This window comes from Arabidopsis lyrata (genome assembly GCF_000004255.2).
Source record: "Arabidopsis lyrata subsp. lyrata unplaced genomic scaffold ARALYscaffold_1, whole genome shotgun sequence".
Taxonomy (NCBI): domain Eukaryota; kingdom Viridiplantae; phylum Streptophyta; class Magnoliopsida; order Brassicales; family Brassicaceae; genus Arabidopsis; species Arabidopsis lyrata.
Window position 1 is genome coordinate 13198982 of NW_003302555.1, and position 23415 is coordinate 13222396.

General features: G+C 34.5%; 6 protein-coding genes across 14 annotated transcripts; 3 read left to right on the forward strand and 3 right to left on the reverse strand.

Annotated features, from left to right (window-relative positions):
* The first annotated feature begins 792 nt into the window (after positions 1–792).
* On the forward strand, positions 793–3840 carry LOC9329651 (transcription factor bHLH144). 2 transcript variants are annotated; one of them, XM_021012885.1, is made up of 4 exons: positions 793–1005; positions 1603–1757; positions 2005–2176; positions 2391–3840. In XM_021012885.1, exon 4 carries the CDS (start codon positions 2772–2774, stop codon positions 3516–3518), a length of 747 nt encoding a protein of 248 aa, XP_020868544.1. In that variant the 5' UTR covers positions 793–1005; positions 1603–1757; positions 2005–2176; positions 2391–2771; the 3' UTR covers positions 3519–3840. The 2 variants fall into 2 exon arrangements, with proteins under 2 accessions (XP_020868544.1, XP_020868545.1); XM_021012886.1 differs by lacking the exon at positions 793–1005 and adding an exon at positions 1032–1050.
* Positions 3841–4373: 533 nt separating this feature from the next.
* Positions 4374–17854, forward strand: LOC9326904 (agamous-like MADS-box protein AGL29). 3 transcript variants are annotated; one of them, XR_002329257.1, is made up of 3 exons: positions 4374–4674; positions 10735–10885; positions 12793–12859. XR_002329257.1 is itself a non-coding variant. In XM_021011708.1 (3 exons), the coding sequence occupies exon 3, from the start codon at positions 17203–17205 to the stop codon at positions 17755–17757; it is 555 nt and encodes a 184-aa protein (XP_020867367.1). In that variant the 5' UTR covers positions 4374–4674; positions 10735–10885; positions 16148–17202; the 3' UTR covers positions 17758–17854. The 3 variants fall into 3 exon arrangements, 2 of the variants coding, with proteins under 2 accessions (XP_020867367.1, XP_020867368.1); XM_021011708.1 differs by lacking the exon at positions 12793–12859 and adding an exon at positions 16148–17854; XM_021011709.1 differs by lacking the exon at positions 12793–12859 and adding an exon at positions 16148–17854 and having other exon boundaries at positions 10738–10885.
* LOC9326903 (mitochondrial inner membrane protease subunit 1) lies at positions 7250–13899 on the reverse strand. Of its 6 annotated transcripts, none has more exons than XR_002329259.1 (7): positions 13380–13898; positions 13270–13308; positions 8624–8825; positions 8321–8545; positions 7896–8006; positions 7576–7767; positions 7250–7493 (listed from the first exon to the last, which is right to left on the reverse strand). XR_002329259.1 is itself a non-coding variant. In XM_021011712.1 (7 exons), the coding sequence occupies exons 4-7, from the start codon at positions 8774–8776 to the stop codon at positions 7720–7722; spliced, it is 537 nt and encodes a 178-aa protein (XP_020867371.1). In that variant the 5' UTR covers positions 8777–8825; positions 9184–9273; positions 13270–13308; positions 13380–13899; the 3' UTR covers positions 7279–7719. The 6 variants fall into 6 exon arrangements, 5 of the variants coding, with proteins under 5 accessions (XP_020867371.1, XP_020867370.1, XP_020867372.1 ...); XM_021011712.1 differs by adding an exon at positions 9184–9273 and having other exon boundaries at positions 7279–7767; positions 13380–13899; XM_021011711.1 differs by adding an exon at positions 9217–9273 and having other exon boundaries at positions 7279–7767.
* A 578-nt stretch (positions 17855–18432) lies between the features above and the next one.
* On the reverse strand, positions 18433–19589 carry LOC110224759 (60S ribosomal protein L18a-1). Its single transcript, XM_021011707.1, has 4 exons — positions 19488–19589; positions 19269–19384; positions 19124–19187; positions 18433–18964 (listed from the first exon to the last, which is right to left on the reverse strand). Exons 1-4 carry the CDS (start codon positions 19545–19547, stop codon positions 18623–18625), a joined length of 582 nt encoding a protein of 193 aa, XP_020867366.1. The 5' UTR covers positions 19548–19589; the 3' UTR covers positions 18433–18622.
* Positions 19590–19751: 162 nt separating this feature from the next.
* LOC9326905 (60S ribosomal protein L18a-like protein) lies at positions 19752–21689 on the reverse strand. Its single transcript, XM_021011716.1, has 5 exons — positions 21339–21689; positions 21206–21256; positions 20986–21061; positions 20212–20326; positions 19752–20096 (listed from the first exon to the last, which is right to left on the reverse strand). The coding sequence occupies exons 1-5, from the start codon at positions 21526–21528 to the stop codon at positions 20037–20039; spliced, it is 492 nt and encodes a 163-aa protein (XP_020867375.1). The 5' UTR covers positions 21529–21689; the 3' UTR covers positions 19752–20036.
* Positions 21690–21767: 78 nt separating this feature from the next.
* LOC9329655 (F-box/LRR-repeat/kelch-repeat protein At1g09650) lies at positions 21768–23251 on the forward strand. The gene has a single exon (XM_021011715.1). The coding sequence runs from the start codon at positions 21869–21871 to the stop codon at positions 22370–22372; it is 504 nt and encodes a 167-aa protein (XP_020867374.1). The 5' UTR covers positions 21768–21868; the 3' UTR covers positions 22373–23251.
* Positions 23252–23415: the final 164 nt, after the last annotated feature.

The following is a 23415-nucleotide window of genomic DNA, read 5'->3' on the forward strand; positions in this document are numbered from 1 at the left end:
TTTTATCTTAAAAAACTTTTTTATTTCTTATTTTCATTCAACAAATCTTTCTACATAGTGATATACATGGGTTAACACTGTAATCTTTGTAATCTTATACATGTATAACAGTTTTCCCATGATTTTATTACATACTTTTTTACTAAATCATTGTGGAAAACCAAAGAAATAACATTGTTTTTTTTCAAAAGACTTAAGAAACTATGGCTCCCATTGGTAATACGCATAATGGCAGGATTTGCTTTTACATATAAAAAATCAAAGTAAAATTTGTTTATGCAAATAAATGAATATATAGTTGTTTCTTTTATATATCATGCAATTTTTTATTTTACGAATTTATATGCTGCAAATTTTTATTTTGCAATATATGTCATGTAACGATTATGCAATGTTACCAATCAGAGTCTATATTACGTGACAAACTTTACTTTTTTATTTTATTTTAAATGTATCATCTTTCTGCTCGGATATTTGTTTAACTAATCTAACTAGTAAAAAGACATATTTTGTCCAAGATTTTTTTTTTTTTTATCTTGGGTGAATCAATAGATGGGAGTGCAAAAAAAATTTGAAAAATCCAAAAATTTGCAGTAAAGTTTAACATCTTTTTGCTCCACATTTAAAAAACAAAACAAGTAGATTCACGCACGAAAAGCGTGAAACGAAATTATCAATTTTTTAAAGAGAAAACTTTAAACAATGTTTGTGTAGTGACTAGTGTGAGTGATTAAAAATGAAAATGGGCAAACCAAACGCAAAAAAAAAACAAACCGCACCAGAAAAAGAAAGCCACGCGTTCTCTCTCTGTCACTTACTTCTCCTTATTTCTCTCCCTTCCCTTCTCTCTCTTTTTGCCACACACATCATCATTCTCTCTAGATCTTCTTCTTCCCCTCCAACAAAAAAAAAAACAAGTCTTTCGAATTTGATCAGAGGCTTCAAAGCTTAAGTTTTTACGCATCACCGATTCATTTGATCCAAAGGGTTTTCATTTCTTCTACGGTATGATATTTGATTCTTTGTTCCGCCGCAATTTCTGACTTAGGGGTTTGATCTCGTATTTATTACTTTGATGGTTACTTTTGTTTGTTTGATTACTTAAATAGCTATTTATGGTTTATTATTTTCTCAGATGATTGTTTGGATTTGATTTTTATATTGAATGTTCTGTTCTGTCTTGTTTATGTTTGTTTGTGTTATTCTTAATAAACTATTCATGATCGCGTCAAGATCTTTTTTTTTATCAAGTTCAACTCTTTTGTTGAGGTTTTGTTTCGTCTTTGTGTTCTGTTTTTGAAGCAGAGTTGTTGAGTTATTTTGATTATGCTTTGTGATCACTATGGCACTGTGAAACATATATCCTGGATCCGATGTTGATGTCTTTAGTCATGGTGCTATGTTTCCCGCAGATGCATAAAGTTGTGCTTTTCTTATTTTCTGAATCATGAATTAGACATTTCCCATGTTTTAGTTTCTCTGTTTTGTTTGCCAGTAGTTATTTTTGGGATTCTACCTCGAAGTTAGTGCCTTTCAACTTCATATACTGATATATATATCTATTGGAATAGCGTTGGTCCTAATTTTTGTTTGTTTGTGCAGTTTGCGAGAAGAGGAACGGTATTTAAAAATACACTAAAAACTTGATATTGGAAGAACCAAAGATGCCCTGGACAGCCTTCTTCATGTTTTTCAACAGGACTTGCACTCGTCTGGTTGTCTTTTTCCTCGTTATTCTGTAAATTTGATCCTTTCAGGTGAGCCAGCTTCTCATTTCACATCTTCTGTTTTGGTCTGCAGTTACTTAGTCATTCATGTCAAGTCTTTAACTTGTAGTTTCTTTTCTCATTATCTTACGTTTAACAGTAAGAACATTTTGTGTTCTAGTTAAGAATATTTTTTCTTTTCTTACGTCGGTGCCATGTGGAAAACAAATCTTCTTGTTGCCACCTTATTTTTAGCTTCTTTTGTTTAAACTATTGGTGTTCCTTTCTTGTTTTGCAGGTGTTGTTTCCGGTATCCGGAGTAGCTCTTTGTTGTTGTGCTTATTTTACTGGTTAGTGTGAGAATGTGCATTGTTGGAAACAAGAAGGGAAACCGATCATTGAAGGAAATAGGAACTTTTATGATGACTACATGTTTCATTGCTAATTACCAATCCGTTCAAGTTTGCCAGGTACATACATACCTCTCCTGGTTTTACCGTATTTCTTAACACTTTTAAATTTTAGGCAACACTGATTTATGTCATTAAAAGAACTCTATCCTCTTGATGGTATGTGACTAGTCTTATAGATGTTTATTCTACATGTTTTGTGTAATTAGTTATATTTGTTAGAGCATAAACCATAGTGTGTTTGATATTCAACCTCTCTTATAAATCATTGCAGGCTGAATATTTCAGACAGTTGCTTAAGCCTGTAACGTAGTCTAGCGTCTGGAGATTTCGGAAATTGGGGGTTTTGAGCGGCTATCTACTTTTGATTTCGAAAGAATTATTGTGAGGTATTAAGAGTCTGGTATTCTGAAGAGCTGTGTGGGAGAGCTTCTGGTTTTGGGGGTAAGGGCTCTGGTGGAAATTCGTGATATCTTTAGTATGATGGCCATAACTTGATATAGCATTTGGTTCGACTGTCAACTTAGTGTAGTAGTAACTGAGCAGCTGGAAGCTTACAAAGGCGGTAGTCGAAAAATTTAAGCAGCCTGCAGTTTGAGGTGTACAACTTGTTTTTCTCTTTGTGTTTCGCTTTTACCTTTGCACGGGTTTTCTGATGCAGAACAATCAGTTTCCTCACTTCTCAGATGAAGTGGGTGACAGAAATATGCACAATCCGTATGCATCAGGGTCATCCTTTGATGCTTTGTTCCCACCATGTGCAAAGTTGCCATACCATGGTGTTGAACTTCAACCGTCTGCGGTCTGTCCAAAGAATTTTGTCATCTTCGATCAAACGTATGACCGCAGCCAAGTGATGTACCATCCTGAGCTGACTCACAAGCTCATGAATACCCCATCATTGAACAATTTAGCTTCGACATTTCAGAACGAGTACTCTGGGGGAAGTTATGGTAACTATGGTAACTATGACCAAGAAGCATCCTCTTCTTATCAAGAGGATCCGAATGAGATCGATGCCCTCTTGAGCGCAGATGAGGATTATGAAGATGATGATAATGAAGCTGATGAGGATGGTGATTCAGAAGAGGTCAGCACTGCTCGTAATTCTTCCAGGGATTATGGAAACACCTCAGCAGAATCTTGTTGTTCCAGCTATGGGTATAACAACAACAACAACAACAACTCAAGGAAGCAGAGTTTATCGGGCAGTGCTAGTAGTAACAATGATGGGAAAGGACGGAAAAAGATGAAGAAGATGATGGGAGTGTTGAGGAGAATTGTCCCGGGTGGAGAACAGATGAATACAGCTTGTGTTCTTGATGAAGCTGTTCAGTATCTCAAGTCACTTAAAATCGAAGCACAGAAACTTGGCGTTGGACATTTCTCAAACCAATCTTGAATGTTACCAATATTCGTTCTTCCACCACTATTGTTTCTTCGAAGGTAAATCATCGGTCCAGCGCTTATCTGGACCTTTCTCTCTCTATATTCCTCCCTCTACTCACTTCCTTCTGCAGGATGGTATCTACTTTAAGTTGAATCTCTCTTATATTTTGCTTTTGTGTTATTGCTTCGATGAAGAAGCTGTGTTTGCACAAGTACTTGTGGATTTGATTTGTACTGTTTTAACTTTCACTTTCACTGTAATCATTTATGACTATGTGAACTATCATGGTTAATGATTTCACTTGGTATCGTTATTGATTATGTATGTTATACTTTTTGTAATGCTTCTTGTTTTAAACATTAGGTCTTTCACGTTGTGCGGGTTTTTTCATCTATAATTTATTAGTTACTTCCTCTGTTTCAAAATATAGGATGTTTTTGTTAACAACTATCAATTAATACTTATTTAATAAAATTCATAAAAGATTACAAAATTCAAATGGTCATAAAATCTTAAATAAATTTAAAAATTGCATAGAAAATTGTAAACATCCTATATTTTGAAACAAAAAGAGTATAATAATTTACATCGACTGAATTAGTCTGAAAGATAATATTTTTGATCTTTTTTTTTCTAATCATTTTGATGTATTTCTCTAAATAATTCATTCCATTTTTTGTTTATTTATTTATTTATTTTTAATAAAATTGTTTAACACTTATTTAGAATTACTTACCATACAAAAATATCTTTACAGTATCTTTAAATAAGCGAAAAAGTAAAGATGTTTGCCTTAAAATAAACCGTAAATCCAACTAATATTCATTGTCATTAATCATATATATTATAGTATATTAAAACATGAAATAAATTCTAATATCATGAAATCTAATAATTCATGTTTTCATATACTAAAGATAAATTTAAAAATAAAATGAATTTATTGTATCAAAGACATAAATGAATTTATTTATTTATCAAAGACGTAGTGAGTCTCCCTTCGGTGAATGTGTGTAGAAGGTATATACCTTGAGTGAAGCAAAAACGGTAGCAATTCTAGTAGCCATCATATTCAAACAAATATTAAAGTGGCGTGAATTCTCAGCATCGTCAGCATAGAGCGTTTCCAGTGCCTGCTCATGATCAGTTAGAAATCCCTGAGAAAGAGGTAAGATCATCACTTTTGAAAATATGTTGTTAATTGTATTAAATTAGTTAGATTTTCTGCTTTCTCTCCCAGGCACTATTATCGAGATAATTTTCACGATCATGCCTTCCGACGCCGGTAGAGCTTTGTCTCACCGGCGTCGGGAATTCTCCTTTGTCCACCTTGCTCCTTTTCACTCTAGATCTATTATCTCTTCTTTGTTGTTAAATTTCTGTTTCCCCTTTTTAAATCCCTTTCAAACCCTCTTGAATCTATGGCTTCTGGTGCGATCTTCAACAACCAAACTCCAAGAGAGAAGATGGTGTCCGGCGATCTCCATCTCTCGCCCCCAGCTTGTATCACCTTTGCCGTTTCTGCCCTCTTTCCCCAGAACGGCCATGTTCCTATGTTTCTCATCCTTCCTTTCGAATCTCGACCAAAACCATCAATTGCCGACCCTAGCTTCACCGAAGATGATTGCGCCACCACAAAACCTCTCATCATCTCCGTACGGCGGCCACCACGCACAGGTGCGCCTTTTGCCAGCCTTTGTGAAACTAGGTTTACAACAACTGGTGGGCTTCATTATTTTTGGCCCATTATGGTCCCCACAGCCCAAACCTAGTAGGTGTTTTCAAACCCATTATCTGTTAAAGCCCAGGTCTGTTCCTTTTTTATTTTTGTTCATCTCTAGTCAATCGTTGTGCCTCTTATCGAAACTATTTGTTCAAGGACTGCAAATAGAACGATATGCATCATTGTTGCTATGGGTGTCCAAGATCATTGTGAGAATCCTGCCACTAGATTCACCTAGGGTTATTGGTCATGAAATTCACTGTTTGATTATTGAAGTGTTTAGATTGAAGAAGATCGGCATTATGATCCCGTCTCCATGGAGCGGTGATTACCGATGTTTCTTCACTCCCTCTTCCCTGTTTCCTCTGAATACTGAGACAAAGCAAGTGCTAATCACCAACCTTATGGCTATTATTCATGAGACTAGAAGTTTGAGGAAGAACGGCATTATGATCCCGTCTCTAAGGAGCGGTGGTTACCATAGCTTCCTCAACTTTTTATCCCCATATGCCCCGTTAACAGAGCCCATTCATGTGCAAACTATCAAATGCAGGGATAACTTTCTTACACCTAAAAGCTTGAAGCTCGCGTCTGGTTACATTTTTCATGTGTCAAACCAAAGACAAACTTTGTGTGAAATTCTTAATCTTCATGGTCATGTGAGAGAGGATCCACCTGTTCTGTTACGGTTTCTCTGCTCTCTTGTGCGAATCCTGGCTCTAGCTTCCTTTTGCTATGCCTTGTCTAAGCTAAATTATCAATCCACGAAAACTCTGGCAAGCAACCTCAAGCATCAGATCACCACCACCTTTGCTCGAACCCGTGCCAAAGCTCTACGTGTACTTCTTCTCATGCCGGTGAGATTCACGACTTTGGCCTCTTCTTCAACGCCACTTGGTCTCTTGACTGTGGCCATTTGTTCATCTATTGACTCGTTCTTGGAAGAACTGTCGATAACCTTTGATCTCACATGTACTAAAAAGCTTCTTAGCTTTTGGCTCAAAGCTCTCAAGGAACTCTTGTTGTTTAACCTTATCTATCCTTTCTTCTACCTTATGTTGGCATTGGGGAATGCCCTTTATGGCTGTATCGTAAACTTTGGGATCTCAGATTCCTTCTATCTCTGTATTTGGTTTCTATCGTGATTGAATGAAATCAAAACTTTGTCCAAAAAAAAAAAAGAGGTAAGATCATCAGGGAAAGACCTACTTTGCATTAACTCCATCATTAAATAACACCCCTAAATTCAGAAAAGATAAATTCATTTTGATTAACACAATCAATAAAAGAAAAGGTAATTTGTCAAAATTTATAGCATATCAAATTATCAACTTTGCGGTTGTTATTCATAGATGGAGTTAAAGTCAATTCTGCAGTATATCTTGGATTTTGATTATAATAATTTACTCATAAAACTCCAAAGAGATTTCATTTCAAATGATTTAATATACAAAGATTTTACAAGTCTTTTAATTTTGAATAACACTGGATTTTAATGAAGTATTTTAAATCTTAGTTGAATAACACCAAACTATTTAAGGGGAGTGTATTCAATCAAGGATTTGAAATGATTTGTATTAAAAAGATAAATCCTATGTTATTCAAACATGAAGTTTAAAAATCTTTTTAAAATCAAGTGTTATTGGATTAGTGATTTTAAAATCTACAATCAAATCCACTGTTATTGAAAACATTTTAAATTGTGGATTTGAAATGACTTGAGTGATTTTTGGTGGGATTTCAGAGAACATCTTAGTTAAAAATTCAAATATCCAAATCCCATGGTTTTAGGTGGGATTTGGGAGAATTTTGAAATCAAATTCCCTAATTCACCAAAATACACCAAAATCATCTCAAAACTCATTAAAACTCAAATCACTCCAAATTCTTTCTTCAATACACCCCCTAAATCTAATGAAGTATAAGATCCAATAAAACCAGATTTTAAAGTTAGATTTAGAATCACTAGTTAAATAACACTGAATTAGTGGTAGATTTCAATTCTATTAAAATCCATCATTGAATAACACCACCTTAGATCAAATCAGATAGATTGAAATAGTTCCATTACATAAATTGAAAAACTAATAAAAATAAATATTGTTAAATTATTTGTCACACGATTAAGAAAATCGTAACATTTTGGTTTGAAAAACTTTAATGGTATCACACCAATTGGTAATCACTATAATTTGGCGATTAGATTCTCCAATCTTCGTGGATGGTATGATGACCCTGCATCTCACCCATGGTGAGATAATTTCCTGTTGATCTTAGATTTCAAGTGGTATTAAAGAAATATTGTGCAAGCGTTATCAGTAATTTCAGATCGAAGAGAGATCTAACCGTATCTATCTCATACAGTTTTTGCATCTTTCAATGACTCCATTACATAATCAGTTCGTCATTAACCAGACTCACTCGGCATAAACCACACTATCAATCCGCCTCAGTCATCTCATCGGCCAAAGGACCAAGCTAACTCATATGCTAAGTTCGGGTTGGTCCAAGCGGTCCAAAATCTTGAAATGGCCAAACCTACACATCATTATACATATCGAAGATTAGCCAAATAGATTTACCAAAACAAATGCAAATAACACATTTGAAGTTTCGAAATCAGTTAATCCGACTATATTTGTATGTTAATGACAAAAGACTTATACCCTCCAAAGCACTCTGCCTTGAATAAGACCACAAGGTACAGGACCAAAGGTTCTTGAGTCTCTTGAGTTATGAGTATAGTCACCTTGAACAAAGACATGTCCTTTAGGAACCTAAAACCAAAAGAACATCAAAAGATCAATTCGTCATTAATCCAACAAACTAAACAACTTATAATGTCGAATAGAAACTAACAATCTAAAGGAAATAGTAATGTACACCAAAAACACTAACATTGCTAAAGATTCAAACTTTTCCATGAATTGCAATAAGCTAAATCGAGCTCAATACTATATTCAACTTGTTTCAACTCTGATAACAACTTGTTTCAACTCTGATCACTCTAAATACTATATTCAAAATCTGATTCATAAGCAAAACCAAATTGAAGTGAAGTCGAGAAGGAAGGTCAAATAACAAAACCTACCACAATGGTTTGAGATTTATCACTCTTCACTGGATCAACCACAAAGCTTATACAATCACCTTCAATACCAATAACTCTCTTAATCGGAGTCTTATTAGGGTTTTCTGGAGATCGTATCACAACTATATCTCCACGACTCGGTTTCTGATATCGCTTAGAAATTCTCTCAGCTAATAACACATTCCCCGAAGGATGAAGCGTCGGAGTCATGCTCGGACCATAAGCCTGCTCAAAAAAGACAACATCTTTATAGATAATTCTCAATGATTAACGAAAAAAGAAGAGAGATTTCGATTGACTCACATAAGCCATGAATCCGAGATAGTTTGTTGTTACATGGAGGAAGCAGTAGAGTTTCGCAATAAACACGCCGCTTTTCATGGCTTCTCGTGAAGCTGTGGTCCAGAAAGATGACGACAGAGACACCATTGCCGATTGCTTCAAACGTGAAAGCATATACTAAGCTCAGATTTTGTGGGTTTGCTTCACGAATCACTTTCGCAGGCTGAAATTGAATCCCAAAGAAAGAAAATGTTAGATCACATCAACAGCAGCCATTTTAGCAGCTCCAATGCCTTGAATCGAATCACCACATTGACTAAAACAAGAACAGGGCTGGTTCTGAAGGGGTGCAGAGAAATTAGGGTTTGTAAGAGGAGAAGAAGATGCCTCTTACACGTTACACGTGATGAATTTAGAACTCAAAGTTTGGGTTTTTCGTAGGTGAATTTTGCATTTCGATTCGAAGGAATCGCATTGTTGTGTTAGTTGTTGTTTTTCTAAATTGCATAAAATACGAAAGGTACACTTCAAAAAGAAAAAAAAAAAACACATTTTGATTACAATTTGACTGTTGGGCTTACCGTTAAGGCCCATCAATGAGAAGTGATTCTTACATGTTTGATTTGTCTCGTCCACATGTTTTTTAATCCTTCCACCGGTTATTCTTAGGTCTGAAAAAGAAGGCATTGTTTCTATTTTTTTTCTAGTATTTTAAAATAAACAAAATTTCAACGTAAGATCATTTACTGATTGTATCTAAGACATAAATGAATGAGATTTCATGATCATCAATTTTGTTTTCATAAATTTATCTTTACAAAATCCATTTTGCATTAAAATCATGCAAAATCCTATTAGATCATATGCAAAATCCAATTTTTTTTTTTAATACAAGGAAATATTAGGATTCCAAATCGATCGTTGCATCGATTATTATTTTTTATCTCGATTTCACGAAGAAACGTGAGACGAATCGTTGAGCGGCCAATGCTAATTTGATGATTTGTGTTTTCTTTGGCTAATATAATAAACCAATTTGCAAACCCGGTTTACTGTAAACCGAGTTATTTTCCATCAGGAATTTAAATTTCGTTACGTATCAAAGCAGGTTTATGGTAATGTTTCAATCATATATATGAAAGTCGGCAAACTCTCTCCATCTTTCTACCACGTCAGTAGTAGAGAGAGTGACATGTGTCACATCAATATATTACATTTATGATTTTATTTAAATTTAATTAAAAATTTAAATCATGCATTAATTCTTGTTTATATGAAAATTACATGTGTTAACTTATTAATTAAAATTTTAATTTAATTAGATACAGAAATATATCAACTCATATATAATTAAATCATTTAAATTTTGCTATATAAATTTACGCATAAACATAAAATCAATGGAAGTTTAGTAAAAACAAAAGTAATTTTATTAGATTTATGAAAACAAAATGAATTTATTTTTAAAGATATATGAAAACATGAATTATTAGATTTCATGTTATTAGAATTTATTTCATGTTTCATGACATACTTTAAATTTATTTTTTGCTTTTAACAACTATCAATTAATACTTATTTAATAAAATTCAACAAATGATATAAAAGATTACAAAATTCAAATGGTCATAAAATCTTAAATAAATTTAAAAATTGCATAGAAAATTGTAAACATCCTATATTTTGAAACAAAAAGAGTATAATAATTTACATCGACTGAATTAGTCTGAAAGATAATCTTTTTGATGTTTTTTTTTCTAATCATTTTGATGTTTTTCTCTAAATAATTCATTCCATTTTTTGTTAATTTATTTTTAATAAAATTGTTTAACACTTATTTAGAATTACTTACCATACAAAAATATCTTTACAATATTTTTAAATAAGCGAAAAAGTAAAGATGTTTGCCTTAAAATAAACCGTAAATCCAACTAATATTCATTGTCATTAATCATATATATTATAGTAATGAAAACATGAAATAAATTCTAATATCATGAAATCTAATAATTCATGTTTTCATATACTAAAGATAAATTTAAAAATAAAATGAATTTATTGTATCAAAGACATAAATGAATTTATTTATTTATCAAAGACGTAGTGAGTCTCCCTTCGGTGAATGTGTGTAGAAGGTATATACCTTGAGTGAAGCAAAAACGGTAGCAATTCTAGTAGCCATCATATTCAAACAAATATTAAAGTGACGTGAATTCTCAGCATCGTCAGCATAGAGCGTTTCCAGTGCCTGCTCATGATCAGTTAGAAATCCCTGAGAAAGAGGTAAGATCATCACTTTTGAAAATATGTTGTTAATTGTATTAAATTAGTTAGATTTTCTGCTTTCTCTCCCAGGCACTATTATCGAGATAATTTTCACGATCATGCCTTCCGACGCCGGTAGAGCTTTGTCTCACCGGCGTCGGGAATTCTCCTTTGTCCACCTTGCTCCTTTTCACTCTAGATCTATTATCTCTTCTTTGTTGTTAAATTTCTGTTTCCCCTTTTTAAATCCCTTTCAAACCCTCTTGAATCTATGGCTTCTGGTGCGATCTTCAACAACCAAACTCCAAGAGAGAAGATGGTGTCTGGCGATCTCCATCTCTCGCCCCCAGCTTGTATCACCTTTGCCGTTTCTGCCCTCTTTCCCCGGAACGGCCATGTTCCTATGTTTCTCATCCTTCCTTTCGAATCTCGACCAAAACCATCAATTGCCGACCCTAGCTTCACCGAAGATGATTGCGCCACCACAAAACCTCTCATCATCTCCGTACGGCGGCCACCACGCACAGGTGCGCCTTTTGCCAGCCTTTGTGAAACTAGGTTTACAACAACTGGTGGGCTTCATTATTTTTGGCCCATTATGGTCCCCACAGCCCAAACCTAGTAGGTGTTTTCAAACCCATTATCTGTTAAAGCCCAGGTCTGTTCCTTTTTTATTTTTGTTCATCTCTAGTCAATCGTTGTGCCTCTTATCGAAACTATTTGTTCAAGGACTGCAAATAGAACGATATGCATCATTGTTGCTATGGGTGTCCAAGATCATTGTGAGAATCCTGCCACTAGATTCACCTAGGGTTATTGGTCATGAAATTCACTGTTTGATTATTGAAGTGTTTAGATTGAAGAAGATCGGCATTATGATCCCGTCTCCATGGAGCGGTGATTACCGATGTTTCTTCACTCCCTCTTCCCTGTTTCCTCTGAATACTGAGACAAAGCAAGTGCTAATCACCAACCTTATGGCTATTATTCATGAGACTAGAAGTTTGAGGAAGAACGGCATTATGATCCCGTCTCTAAGGAGCGGTGGTTACCATAGCTTCCTCAACTTTTTATCCCCATATGCCCCGTTAACAGAGCCCATTCATGTGCAAACTATCAAATGCAGGGATAACTTTCTTACACCTAAAAGCTTGAAGCTCGCGTCTGGTTACATTTTTCATGTGTCAAACCGAAGACAAACTTTGTGTGAAATTCTTAATCTCCATGGTCATGTGAGAGAGGATCCACCTGTTCTGTTACGGTTTCTCTGCTCTCTTGTGCGAATCCTGGCTCTAGCTTCCTTTTGCTATGCCTTGTCTAAGCTAAATTATCTAAGCTCTAGCTTCCTTTTCGCTTGCCAGAGTTTTCGTGGATTGATAATTTACAACTAGACACTAGAGTTCCCAAGAAACATGAAAGACACAAGACACTAGACACTAGAGTTCACAAGACACTATCTTGAATGATAATGCAACATGCACATGATGATAATGTACCATAAACCATGGTGGAGTCAACCAAACTCGAACAGACAATACAAGCAAAGCTGCGTAAGAAATTCAGACTAATTTTAGCTGACTCAATCAAATTATTCAGTAAAAGAAATGAGGCCAAAACAGACTCAAATTTATAGAACAAAAAAGAGAGAAAGATATTCACAAACAGAAGCAAAGCTGTTCCTGGATTTACATGCTTCGTTGCAGACAAATCAATCTCAAAAAAGTCATATAACAGGGGTTTCATTAAAGGAAGGAACTCTCAGATTTCCAGAACACACTTAAAAAGCTAGTGAACAAAGTGGATGATCTTGTGGTTAAAACCTCACTTGAAATCTTGTGGTTAAGGAGATGATCAAGTTCTCATTATCTTAGAGATTTTGAAAATTTTAAGAGATCTCTAGTGAACAACTATGTTTTTTTTTGCAGGCGCATCCAAATATCAAGAGAAGCCTGCGCTCATGCACTAACTAGAGATCTTTAGTACCACAATAGAGACAGAGTTAGGCCCAAAATCCAAGCAATTTCATCTAAAGTTAAGTTGGTGCATTAGCCGCTTAGAGCTCAAGATTCATGTCTACTTGAAATCCCAGTAATCAGTAAACCAAAGAAAGTAAGTTTCATCTAAAGCTAGTTTGATGCACTGACACACTTAAAAAGACTAAACACTAACGAAGAAGCCACAGAACTAAACACACAATGGCAGCTTTAAATGGTGAAACAGATCAAACATCAAACAATGGCAGCTTTAGATGGTGAAACAGATCAACTCAATACAAAATCAAACATCAAAAACGATAATAGCCTATAAGCATTAGAAACACGAAATCAAACAAAGCCACAACACTCGTCTCCATTGGTACACATAAACTCAATACAAAATCATGAATTAGAGATATATCATACCTCTCAAACAGTGGTTGCAGCGATTTCAATCCGTAACACCTGAAACCCACTTCGAGATTTCAATGACTAAAGGAGAAATCAAATCCAATAATCAAACCCATGAGTCTTACCTCTCAAACAATGGTCGCAGCTAATTCAATCGTAACACCTAAACCCACGCACGAGAGAGAAGAAGACAGCCGGCGGAGAGATCAAAGAGGAGTGGAGTGGAGTGAGAAGATCAAAGAGGAGTGGAGTGGAGTGAGAAGATCAAAGAGGAGTGGATTCCGGCGAGAGATCCGGCGGAGAGATCCAGCTGCGAAGAGATCCAGCTTCGGTGCGAAGGATCTCGTTTCTCTTCTCACGTTGTCGAAGGATGGCTCTCTGAGTCTCTGTCGTGGAACGAATGATGAGAAGTAGGTTTAGGTTTTTTGGTGTAATTTTCCAAATTAGATAGGGGTATTTAGGTCATTTTGTATTTTAAACTGAATCAGCTCCAGTCAACTGCTCCGATCAGACTCAGTCGGAAAATGATCATTTTTTGGATGAGTTTGATAAAAATCATCCAACTGGTTCATCTCACTGCTCTGTAAAATTGTTATAAACGAACATCATAACTCATCTCCATTCAGATGATCCATATGAATGGAGAAACTAACAGCACCTTATTGGATCTTATATTTCATTAGATTTAGGGGGTGTATTGAAGAAAGAATTTGGAGTGATTTGAGTTTTAATGAGTTTTGAGATGATTTTGGTGAATTTTGGTGAATTAGGGAATTTGATATCAAAACTCTCCCAAATCCCACCTAAAACCATGGGATTTAGATATTTGAATTTTTAACTAAGATGTTCTCAAATCCCACCAAAAATCACTCAAGTCATTTCAAATCCATAATTTAAAATGTTTTCAATAACAGTGGATTTGATTGTAGATTTTAAAATCACTAATCCAATAACACTTGATTTTAAAAAGATTTTTAAACTTCATGTTTGAATAACATAGGATTTATCTTTTTAATACAAATCATTTCAAATCCTTGATTGAATACACTCCCCTTAAATAGTTTGGTGTTATTCAACTAAGATTTAAAATACTTCATTAAAATCCAGTGTTATTCAAAATTAAAAGACTTGTAAAATCTTTGTATATTAAATCATTTGAAATGAAATCTCTTTGGAGTTTTATGAGTAAATTATTATAATCAAAATCCAAGATATACTGCAGAATTGACTTTAACTCTAACTTTGAATAACAACCGCAAAGTTGATAATTTGATATGCTATAAATTTTGACAAATTACCTTTTATTTTATTGATTGTGTTAATCAAAATGAATTTATCTTTTCTGAATTTAGGGGTGTTATTTAATGATGGAGTTACTGCAGAGATTTTGAAATCCACACAAACAGATTCTTAAAACCAAAATCAGAAAGTAAATCTAAACCTTAAAGAATTGACTTTAACTCCACCATTGAATAACACCCTCTAAAATTTAGATTTGCTTTCTGATATTGTTTGTAAGAGTTTGTTTGTGTGGATTTCAAAATTTCTGCAGTATATCTTGGATTTTGATTCTAATAATTTATTCATGAAACTCCAAAGAGGTTTCATTTCAAATGATTCAATATACAAAGATTTTACAAGTCTTTAGTTTTGAATAACACTAGATTTTAATGAAGTATTTTAAATCTTAGTTGAATAACACCAAACTTTTAAAATCTAATGAAGTATGAGATCCAATAACACCAGATTTTAAAGTTAGATTTAGAATCATTAGTTGAATAACACTGGATTAGTGTTGGATTTCAATTCTATTAAAATCCATCATTGAATAACACCACCTTAATTGTTAGTCAAAATATCCTGGAGTATACAGGAATTATAAGTCAATAATAAGTAGTCAAAATTATTAGCCCAAGACTTTACAAATAACCAAATAGAAATCAGCCAAGTACGTTCTTTCTCACGTCCTAGTTATTTTTATCTGACCAACTTTAAAATTTGCAGCTATATCCGATTTTTACTAATCTACATATATTTGCAAATATCTATAAGTTTGACTAAAAGAGTAATGACTTTATAAATAAATTTTAAAAGTAGAATGTAATTCATTCAGTCAATTCAACAAGTCAATGTGAGAAAAATATCTTTCTACACAATTACAAGTATAGAATTTGGAAAAAAGACACTTGACTTAGATTGAAATCAGAGTAAAGTTTTTAACATAGTACGTTGTAATAATCGACAAAGTATTGTTGGTATTTCGGCAAAAAGTTTTTAAAACTGATATATATGATATTTCTATTAATAGGTTTTATTTATTTTAAGTAGTTTTATTATGTATAATATGATACCAAGAATATTCATCCTCAGATGATCGAATGATCCATATTTCAAACTCAACCTCGAGGCACATGCCCATGGAAAAAATTAATCAAGGAGTTACTGGTAATTCAAATTATAAACAAAGTACTAGCTAGGTATTTTTTTTTTTTTTAATATAGACTATTATTATAGTCGAATATTTGAGATCCAATCTTCTCCAAAAACTAAAAGGGTTGAATCCAAATCTGAATAGTAAGAAATCATATGACCTATGACCTATCTATTGAAATCAGATTTGGATATATATACGTTTTTTTTTTTTTTTGATATATATACTTTCTCTGTTTTATAATATAAGATGTTTTGTAGAAACTTTTTAATTTCATATTATAAAATGTTTTCAAAGTTCGACGTAAATTATAGATTAATTTAATATTTTAGGATTATTTCTATTATCTAGTCTATTTTATAATTGGTTGAACTTTTAAAACGTCAAATTTATTGTATAAAACTATATTGAAATTAAATGTTATCATTATTTTATTTATAAAATTATCTTTGTTTTTTACAGATTCGGATGCCGGATATCATTATTTTTTTTGATATGTAGAAAGATATGTGGAAGTTACAAGTCCAAATTGGAATAGTCAAAACTCAAATATAGCAAATCCATATAGAGTGTGATTCTGGATCCGTCCTACTGTTAATTGTTATTCAATACTATATGTTTTGATTGTTTTGGTATGCTTGCAGTTGCGTTTGTGTTTATCTTTACATATTTACAAAATGTATCTATATTAAAAATAATCTAAATTTTCTCATTGACAATTTTATTAATGAAATGTCATTTGCGTTCTACTTTTCCATTTATAATTTACTAAAATATGTAATTTGTTTTTTTTTTTTAAAGTGTATAAAACATTATAGCATAAGAAAATAAAAGTTTAGAAGTTTGAGCTTTATTGTAAAGTGACTAATTTTTCCTTATTGGGATAAACTATGTACAAGGATCACATCTTTTTCATGAATAAATAAATATATTCTTTTCAAAAATAAAAAGTTTTTTGATTATCTTAGTTTTTGATAATATTCTCAAAAATGTATTATGAGTTAAATATTTCAAGAATTTACACAATAATGTTTTAAATTAATTAAAAATAAATATTTTCTATAAACTTATAATAATATTTTCACTAAACTCACATAATAACATGTACTCACATATTAAAAAAAAATTAATTTTTTTTTGCTTTTAATATATATTTTCTCACATATTTGGTAGTTAGTTAAAATCATAGTTTCTACAGTCACAATCTTTCTCAATCTGTTATAAATTTATACAGTCAAAATCTTTAAAACAAAAGTTCTTATAGTCAAAGATTTTACCAATCGGCGCCTAAACTATGCGAACAACAACTATTACTAAACTTCCAAACATCAATCTAAGAATTGACTAATTTTTATGCAATTTAAATTACTACCAAATTTCCATCTATATAAACCCAGTCTTGCACCCACAAAAAAAAAACATATTCCTTGGCTAAAGCCAAAAAAAAGAAAACACATATTAAGTCTATTTATTTTATTTTTATAACCAAAAAACTCATAATTTTGTTTTCCTCCAAAATGAATCCCAAGAAAACCAAAGGAAAGCAAAAGATTACCATCAAGAAAATTGAAAAAGACGAAGACAGATTGGTCACATTGTCTAAGCGTCGAAATGGTATCTACACTAAGCTCAGCGAGCTTTCCATTCTCTGCGGCGCTGAAGTTGCGTTTCTCGGGTACTCTTGCTCCGGAAAGCCTTACACATTCGGCAGCCCATCCTTCCAAGCCGTGGCAGAGCGGTTTCTCAACGGCGAGTCCTCCTCGTCTTCTTCATCGTTGCAACGATCGGTCATGAATGCTCACCAGCAAGCGAAGATTCAAGAGCTTTGCAAAGTATACAACAGAATGGTGGAGAAGGCAAAGGCGGAAGAAGTCAAAGTAAAGAAGGCGGCTGCATTGGCTGAGAAGATGCCCTTGAATGAGGATGCGTGGTGGAAAGTGGATCCAAAGGAGGTGAAGGATCATGAAGAGGCGAAGAAGATACTGGAAAAGTGTGAAGGGCTCTATGAGAAACTGTGTGACGAAGCTGCTGCAAGGATCCAGAGGGGAGATGGTGAGAATAATAACAAATGATCCATTGATGATTAAGATTTTAACTAGTAGATCATTTGTGATCCTCTCTAGTTAAGTATTTTATGAGTCTTAAGAATTATGTCTTTTTTTTTATACATTATGAATTGTTATTGTTTTCTATATAATCCAGTAATGGGTTAATGAAACCGAAATATTTTATTTTAATAGATGTCACCTTTGAGTTTAACAAAATCTTATCAAAACAGAGAGAAAAAAAGTATTATCAAAGAGAAGTATTGAAAGATTTTGTAACATCTCAAACTGTGTGAAAAAGCTGCTACAAGGAGCCTTTTGTTATTAAATAAGCCCATATGCTTTTGGCCCATATAGGTTTAGTTGTTTTGTAATTTTTAGCCTGTCTTCTGATTTTGTGAAGGAGAGCTGGAGAGGGATAAAGTCCTCCAAAGATTGTTCATTCACTTTAGCCGATTAGATTGGTTCGTCGGGGTTTGGTCCTGTGGAGTTAGTGCCTCACAGAAGCCGTCTAAACCAAAGCTCTAGACTTAAAGTTTATCTTTCCCCATCTTCGAGTTGTTCACTTTCTTCATAGGAGATGCGAGTTACATTCTCTTACGAGATATTAGTTGACACGCTATCTACATATGAGTGTATTAGTTACCATTGTCTAGGATCTTTTCTTATAGATACCAAGGTTACAGTTAATAAGAAAACGTCTTAAAAGAAAGTCAAGAAAAATTTAATTCTTTAAAGTCTGAATAGTGCCAAGTGCCAACTAATAAAGATAAAGAATAAAATCCATAATCGAAATCAAGAGAACGAATCATAATACTTAAAAGATCCTACCCACAATAAGTATGAAAAGTCAAATTACCTTATGATAGAAAAAGAGAGAGAGAGAGAGCTTCTACATAAACAAGTTAGGCTTGGAGGCCTTGAAGGTAGTCTTGAGCTTTCTGGTGGGAGGTCTAACCTTCCTGAAGACCAACGGGAACTTGATCTTACTGTTATGAAACTGCTTAGTGCTCTCTCTCTTGCAGAGGTTAGCTGGGACTGTAGCTGTCTTGATAATCTGAATGCAAGGGAACCTGACTCTGTGTCTTGACGCCATCTCAGTGTACATTTGCTCCACTGCTCCGTTCAAAGTAGTGTCACGGTACTCCTTGTACATGTTATGGTAACCAGTACGACTCTGGTATCTCAACCAGATTCCAAAATTCTTGATCGTTGTTGGGTTCTTCTCAAAGATCTGTCACACCAATCAATCATTTTAAGCAACAGCAACACAAAACACAAAATATTTTACATGTTCCATAATTCTGAGAGCCTATCAAGAACAAATAAATTCAGATCCTACACAAAATTTCACATTATTCCGATCAGAGAATAGAGAAAACGAAATTAATACCTCGTTGATGGCTAACATCTGTCCATTACTCTTCTTCACCTTCTTTTGCCTCCTTAAGAAGTACCTGAATACAAAACACATAACATGAACAATTCTTCAAACGACGATTCAAAAATCATGAAATTGATGATACAATTATACTAACCAGAATTTGGATTTGGCAAGAACCTCGTTCGTAGCCCAAAGCTTCATCCTGTAAATCTTCGGCTGCTCATCTTTCTCCATCGGGAGAGCTCTTCCTACGACTTGGTACTGGTGAAGCTGCAAAACAAAATTCCGATCAGATTTTTCGAAATTAGAAAACGGAAAACATCAATGCGCTAAATTGATTGCATGAGAAGTAAGGACTACGGCTAGATTTTACCCTGAAAACACCCATTTTCGTCCACCGCCGATGATTGAATCCTCCTAGAGACGCGAACATGCTTCTTGCAGGTTTATATATATATGACCTAGTTAGTGAAAGAGAATGAGAATAAAACCCTAATCTCAAAATTTCGTACCAGATCTTGAAGCCCATTGGGCTTTATAAATTCACAACCCATGGCCGAATAATTCTCCACAGATATTATTTATCCATGTAAAAAAAAATCCTTAATTTTACAATTTCCAAAAGACTTGAAACGAGTTAAGTTAAAGCCGATTGTTAATGTTTTTTTTGTAGTAGCAATCGTCAAAACAAATCACAAATGTACAATAGATGCCACCAAGGGAATCAACAACATATATACGTTATTTCTTATAATATAAAATTCAACACATCGTTACAAATATTTCCCTTCTGTAACTCACTAAAATCATCAATAAGTGGTGTAATGATATTGATATATATATATATATATATCTACGGTTTCGAGCATATATGTAGATATATATATACAAGATTGAGTTTGGTTTTGGCTGGGGAGTAGTTTCACCAGATGTTAATATCCCCAGTCATCCCGAGCATGGCGGCAATCAAATAGACAACGGACTGGAAGAATTCATAAAAAGAAAAAGAGATTATGAGACACAATGATGAAATATAGATGAGTGACCAAGGCCGTGGTTCTACGACAATGTAATGAAAGAGACTGAGAGGAACTCACAGCGATTGAACAGGCAATGTAACCAGCTTTCTCGCGGTGATCGACAGATGTGACTAGAACAATAAAAGCACCAAGGTACCAAGGGATCCCACCGAACAAGAAACCCATAATAAACCTGGGACCATAGACAAAAACCTTCAATTAGCAACTAGAAGTCTAGAACGAGTTTCAACTCACAAGATGTACACTTTCAGCTTTCTTTCAGCTTTCTCTTGTTCGTGTGAGACAATAGGATCATATAAGCCATGTTGCTCTCATTTCACCGTGTCAGGGAGTTTTTCAAAGTATATCCAGATTGAATGACAAACACATCCATCTATCGAATATTAACTATTTCAATGCTTTTGTAAATCTCAACATTAGTGTACAGACAAGACACAAAAAGTTTTTACACAAGACTTTTTATATTGATTCCAAGGGTATGTATGAAGATGTTTACCAAGAAGAAAAATATCCCCAATGACTAGAGTTAAAACGGTTACGTAATGCAATCAAATCAACTAGAGTAGCGCTCGAAATAAATAGATTCAAGGAGAGACAAGCCTATTACAGAGTCTAGGGCAAGTTCCACAATGAACTGTGACTTAATACTGTCAACACACGAAATGTTTGATAGCATTCTAAAATCTACCGACCATAAAACCCAGTTTCCAACGACCATAAACAACGACAAACTGAATTTGGCGTTTCGCAACACATGGAACAGGAATTCGTATTGCCAGTCATTTAGTGTACAAAGCTATGAAATGAAAAAGCAACTAAGAAGGAACTTACAGAAACCAGCCCATGCCCAAGCCACAGCAAGGAAGTTCATGCTCTATCATAGGTCTCACCTCAACCACTGTATAATCTAAAACAACAAAACCAGATTCAAATACTCTTAACATTAACCAAAAATAGTATATGATCATTTATAAAACCAACCATACAAAGCATTTTATAAAAATTCACTTAGATTGGACATAAGAAAGATGAGCTTTGGATATGGAATTACCAGGAACAACTGGGAAACCTTGAGCATAATTCACAAAACCACCACTAGGACCTAACAAATTTCAAACACAAAAACAATCAAAAATCAAACAAGAAACAACTCATATCCAAAATCAGAGAGAGATTTTAAAAACCTTGAAGATTCTGATAAGCATGTCCAGGAAACGTAGCAATCGGATGATGCGGTTGCTGCAACGGCGGTAGAAATTGAGGTGGCGGAGTCGGAGGGGGAAAATTTGCAACGCCTTGAAACGTTCCGTATAAGTATTGTTGTTGTTGCTGATTCACGGTGGATTCTCTAGGTTTTGCTGCCTCCTCGTCCATAATTGAGATCCGATTAACCGGTGTGTCGCAGAGACCAGAGAATTCTATAGCTCCTCCGCTGCGTTTACCGATGGCTAACGGCGGATCTATCGGCAATGGAGAGGCGAAGAGAAGGAGACTTGGCCAAGGAAGAGAGGACGACGAGGGAAGGAGTCAAAAAACCGGGTCGCCCCAATTTCCATTTTTATCAAAATGGGCTTGATATGATCGTTAGCAAAAGCCTTTTAACACCTTTTTCTGGGCTTGATGAGATTTTTTTAATTTTCTGTGTTCAATTGTCACACAATATATAAGACTAGAGCCTCTGCATCTCTTGGTCGATGCAGATACTTGCTATGCAATGTCGAAAAAACTCTGTTTGAGGATGGACTTGGACTGGCTGCCCCACGATGTCGTAGAGCTCAACCTCGAGAGAGCTCCGGTGGCATCTCTGCTGAGGTTCAAGGCTGTATCGACGCAGTGGAAATCAACGATCGAATCCCGTTTATTCCAAGAAAGACAATTCAATCATCGTCAGCAATCAGGAGATCCTGATGTTCTTATGGTGTCTGTACGTGTTTACGAGGATGGTTTTGGTGAGCCGGACACAGAAGGAGAAGGACTCTCGGGAATCGAATGTCTAAGAACATTGGTGTTGAGTTCATCATCATCGCTCCAGATCCCTACTTCTAAGAGTAGCTTTGACGGTCTCGTTTGTCTCTACTTTCCCGACAGGTCCGGTTATGTGGTCAATCCCATCACTAGGTCGCATCGAGTTCTTCCTCTCTCCAACTATCAACAAATCCTAATCGACACAAGTGGAGATATTTTGATTATGCCTACAACTCCTTGGAATTTGGCCTAGAAAAATGCGAAGTTTTCGACTTTAGCACCAATGCCTGGAGGTATGTCACTCCCTCTGCACCTTACCGGGTTTCTCGCAAAGAGCCTGCCTATGTAGATGGGTCGCTTTATTGGTTCACCGACTGCCTAGAAACCAAAGTTTTATCTTCGATACCCAGCCTCCCCACTAGCACTTTTGGATGGGGAGAAGAAGAAGAAGAAGGAAAAATTGCTATATTTTAATCTAAAGACTGGTCGAACCCTGGTGATACATGATCCGCAAACTCAATCTTATGATACTGCTTTCGCTGCTGACTCCATTGGATTTCCTGTTTGTTATTTCCAGAGTTTACACTTTACTCTCTGTTTTATGAAGTTGATTATTGTCGATGCATAATGTAATCTTTGCTTCCTCCAAGATATTAAAGTGCTAGTATTTCATGTTTTTTTTTTGTCGTAGTCTCATATCTCTAGTCCTCTTTAAAGACTCATACAGGTATAAAAAAATGTGTATAATGTACGGAAAGTCCAAAATGGTCTCTGACCTCTGCAAGCTTTGTTTCTCCTTCAATGACAACACAGCAGGATTCTAGCAGGACGGTAGCTTAATAAATTATACTCTTGGTTGATCTTCTCTTCAAACCAATGTGGCATTTGGCTTCTGTTTTGGCTTTGAAGTTTTGCTGTAAAGAGTGTAAATGGACTATCTATCTAACTATGTGTAAACACATCTTCCTTTTCAATATACCTTATGTATCATCAGGTTTAAAGAAGAAGAAAACACCATTATCATGAGGATGCAACCAACTTATGTTTTCTTTTCCTCTAACCAAAGTAGTTCATAACACCTAAAGAACAAACACTAAAGCTGAAATGCTGAATCTAATCTATCACACAACCAACAAACATTGGCTGCTCAACAAAGATGGAATAAGAACATTCATATATAATAAACACCAAAAAGCCAAACTCTAAACAGGATGTTACATCATCAAAGAAGCAATCTTGTTTTTGCCAGAAGAAGAAACATTTTTGGAGTGAAAACGTATCACAGAAACACAAAAA